The 885-nt window shown below is 23.5% G+C and overlaps 1 protein-coding gene across 1 annotated transcript; it reads right to left on the bottom strand.

Moving 5' to 3' along the window:
• Positions 1-71: 71 nt before the first annotated feature.
• LOAG_16077 (hypothetical protein) lies at positions 72-228 on the bottom strand (the record flags this gene model as incomplete). Its single annotated transcript, XM_003151565.2, has 1 exon — positions 72-228. A coding segment is annotated over one exon (157 nt), but the record flags the coding sequence as incomplete, so codon positions are not given.
• Positions 229-885: the final 657 nt, after the last annotated feature.

The raw sequence follows: 885 nt of genomic DNA, 5'->3' as shown, positions 1-885 counted from the left end.
AATTTAAGAAATAATGAAATTTTTAAAGAAAATAATGATATCAATGATGATATGATAATAAGAATACATACCAGGACGACATTCACATGAGTAGAATTTATCACGATATGTATAACATTTGGCATTGTTGTGACAAGGTGATATGGAACAAGGATCATCATTAAATGAGAATGTTTCACAATTACGACCGGTAAAATCATGTGGACATTCGCATCGATATGAACCAAACTGTAATATATGATAATTAATAAATAGTATTAAAAGCTTAATTATCTTTTTTTTTTGGTGGATAAGGATGAAAAAAAAAAAAAAATTCCGAAAATTAATATATAATTGGTTTTTTTTTTCAAATATTTCACATAAAACTCTAATATTTTTGCATATTTTTCAGCCATTTTTTTTTTTGCATAATTTGAAATGAAAAACTAATAATTAATAGACTTTTTTCTTTAATATTTCACATAAAATTTGAATATTTTTGCATATTTTCTGGCATTTTTTACACTTTTTTTCAAGCAATTTTCGAATATTTCTGTATTTATTAATGAATTATGATTTATACCAAATGAAAATATATTAAATTACTTAATAATGTTTGAATGAAATTTTTAAAGAAATAATGAAATTTTTAAAGAAAATAATGATATCAATGATGATATGATAATAAGAATACATACCAGGACGACATTCACATGAGTAGAATTTATCACGATATGTATAACATTTGGCATTGTTGTGACAAGGTGATATGGAACAAGGATCATCATTAAATGAGAATGTTTCACAATTACGACCGGTAAAATCATGTGGACATTCGCATCGATATGAACCAAACTGTAATATATGATAATTAATAAATAGTATTAAAAGCTTAATTATCTTTTT

The sequence above is a fragment of the Loa loa genome, assembly GCF_000183805.2.
Source record: "Loa loa unplaced genomic scaffold supercont3.3903, whole genome shotgun sequence".
NCBI classification, from domain to species: Eukaryota; Metazoa; Nematoda; class Chromadorea; order Rhabditida; family Onchocercidae; genus Loa; species Loa loa.
The sequence above is the reverse complement of the archived record's forward strand: the minus strand, read 5'-3'. Positions and strand labels throughout refer to the sequence as shown.